The following is a 3,123-nucleotide window of genomic DNA, read 5'->3' as shown; positions in this document are numbered from 1 at the left end:
TCCCAGTAGAGGAATAGCTGGTTTAAAGGGGATTTCCAGACCAACTTTTCTAAGGAGTCTCCATACTGATTTCCATAATGGTTGCACCAGTCTAGCTCCTTCTTAATGGTCTGAAGGTCATCACAGTTCAACTTTCCAGACTTGGATGAAGATCCCCACTGGCCACTCTTAGAATTGAAGCCACTTTGGCCTCTTCATAAGGTGTTTTCTGTTAAGCTCTGGTATTTAGAAGGCACTACAGCCTTAGTAAGAGGAGGAGGAAGAAGAGGAGGAGGAGGAGGAGGAACACGTGCAGGGTGGGTGACTGTACATCCTGTCATAATAATCACATTGAAAGTCATAGTCCAAGTCAAAAGAGGAGCCATTACATCTCCACTGCAGATTGTTGTAGAACAATCAGAGCCATGAAAAGCTAGCAAGGCTGAATGAAATCAGGAGTCTCACTGAGCTTAGTCACTCTCCAAATGAGCCCTGAGTCAGGGAAACTCCTCACATTCATTGAGGGATACAAACAGGCTAAGGAACATGCACAACTAATTTCGTGTAAACAAACTGCTATCTCTATTGCCTTCTGGGATGATCACCAAACTCTAAGTTTATGCCTCATTAGTTGGTAACTTCCCAGGTAAAGGAACAAAGAACAGACCAGGTGCCACCTCCAGGAATCTGGTGCTACCTTGTCTGCAGCTGGCTGGAATTACAAGGGGCCAGTTTCCTTCGGCTCTGTTCTTTGGTCCTTGCTCCCTCTGTACCGTAAACTTCAGACTCATATCACTACAGCAGATCATTCCACACCTGCTTTTCCTCTGTGCACTGTCAGCTCTGCAGCCAGATCAATGACTAAAACCTGGTCAGCCATCATTCTGCCATCCTCTCCAGCTAGAGCAGCATGGGACTTTCTCTCATTAACATACTAACAAAGGCAAAGTCCTTATGAAAGGAGCAATCTGCAGTTTTGCCATACTTTGAGAAGATCGTCTCCACATCAGATTTCTTCACCACAAGAACATTGAGATTCCCAATGAACACCCGGGAGTTCATGCAACAAGGATCTGTCTTGTTGGTAACATTGTTAGCTGTTGTGTTTGAAGATAAGCTTGCTGACAGTGACAAAAACTGTAGCTGAAGATCAAAAAAATCTCAGGCTGGCCAGATAGCTCGGTGGACTAAGGGCCCGCTTAGGTATTTGCAGGGATTGGTTCGATCCTTGGCTTGCCTTGATGGCCCTGTCCCCTGGGTGGGCTGAGATGGGATTGAGACTGGGCTTGATAGCACACACTGTAATCCCAGTGCTTGGGAGGCTGAAAAACAGGAGGATCACTCCGAATCTGATATGTGTAGTGAGACCCTATAGACCCTGTACTTAATATATTTAAAAAAAAAAGAGCTCACAAGAAAGGGGTGAGAGAAGGGATTCAGGATTCAGTCCTGCTCCTGGTTCTTGGAGAAGTCGACTACTACTTGAGGTCAGCAACACAATGCAGCAGGAACTGCTCAGTCTCCATCTCTTCACAAAATAGCCCTGAGTCTTCTCCCTCAACATACTCATATTAAAGTGCAAGTCTTGGGGGCTGGGTATAGAATCACCCCAGTTGTTCGTTTCCTTTATTCTGACTGCACATGCCTAAACCCTGAGGACAAATGAAGATCAGAAAAGCTAGATGCCTTTGTCTTACAAACACTAAGAAGAAAGTCCTCTGGGACTGTATGTGGTACCAGAAGGCCCTGAATCCCTGAGGGCCCCAGCTCCACCCAGTGCCTGGCTGATTTGCATGTTGCCCCCAGAGGCCACTTCTGCTGCTCAGAGTCCTCATGAAAAGGTGCTTGGTGGATCCGGGGGAAAGCAGCCTCAGCAGGGCTTCACTGAACATGGGGGTTTCGGCTCTGCTCTCCGGTCTCCTGCTGCTCTGGTGCCCAGGTGAGGGAGGCCGGTGGCAGGGAGCATGTCCAAGATGACAGGAGCTCCCTTTCCCTGGTGGTGAGATCCTCCCAGGGTCTCTGTGACTCTGGTGAAAGGTCCTTTCCCAGAGACCCGGCTGCTCCTAGGTTAGGGAACCTGGAAAGCCACGACCTGCTGGAGAAGAATAGACTGGGACTCGCTTACTAACAGCCACTGCATGTTTTCCTTCCTTCTCAGGCACCAGTGGGAATGTGGTGCTAACTCAGACTCCAGCTTCCCTGAATGTGACTCTGGGTGAGAGGGCCTCCATAATCTGCAGGGCCAGTGAGTACGTCAGTGATTATTTAACCTGGTACCAGAAGAAGCCAGGCCAGATTCCTAGGATTCTCATCTACGATGCTGATGACCAATTTCCCGGGGTCTCGGACCGCTTCACTGGCACACAGGATGACACAAAATTCATTTTCGAAATCAAGAAGGTAGAACATGGAGATGCTGGCACTTACTACTGCCAGCAGAGCTACACTGCGCCTCTCACAGTGTTACAGCCCGGTACATAAACCACCCTCCCAGGCTGGTTGTGTAGGGAGGCTCTGTGGTTTTAGCAGCTGCCGTGTCCCCAGGGCTACATTCACAACTGCAGCCTCCACGGTAGGGGTGGGGAGGGTGCGGCAGGGTTCAGTGGTAAGGGTGTGATGGAGTCTGGTCTTTTAGAATTTGTTCTCTTGGCAACACAGCCTCCCCAAACCTTCAGTGAAATCTAAAAATGAGAACTCTACATCAGGCCTGCAAAAAAATCCCTCTGAAACCTGATCCTTGAGTCTTTTTTTCTAAGACCCATTCTGGAAAGTGTTTTACGGCAGAGAACTGATACCCTACCAGAGGCCATCTCCAAGGAAGTATGGGGGATCTTTCTAGTGCTACAACTCTAGTAACAATAATAGAGCAAAACAACTCTGTAGCAACTACCAATTACTGACATGTTGAAGGCTTGCTGTACATTACAGATTGCACTAAGCGTGTACTATCCAGTCCACTTAATCCCAGATGAATCCCCTATAGATTAAAAAGCTAGAGGTTCTTGCTGCATCCCTTGTTGAAGGTACCGGTGCTTACAGGTCAGAAGATGGAAATACCCTCGACTCCTCTGAACCCATCACTTTTATTCATTAATTCATTCACTAAAATTAGATGTAATTAAATGCAATAAAGTATGCTTATTG

General features: G+C 47.6%; 1 gene segment (V, D, J or C); it reads left to right on the top strand.

Annotated features, from left to right (window-relative positions):
* Window positions 1-1,858: 1,858 nt before the first annotated feature.
* Window positions 1,859-2,834, top strand: LOC111817227. The segment is given in 2 exon segments: window positions 1,859-1,918; window positions 2,138-2,834. Coding segments are annotated over 2 exon segments (372 nt in total).
* The last annotated feature ends 289 nt before the right edge of the window (window positions 2,835-3,123 follow it).

This window comes from Octodon degus, unplaced genomic scaffold, assembly GCF_000260255.1.
Source record: "Octodon degus isolate 3935 unplaced genomic scaffold, OctDeg1.0 scaffold00052, whole genome shotgun sequence".
NCBI lineage: Eukaryota > Metazoa > Chordata > Mammalia > Rodentia > Octodontidae > Octodon > Octodon degus.
This window is presented reverse-complemented; position numbering and strand designations above follow the sequence as displayed.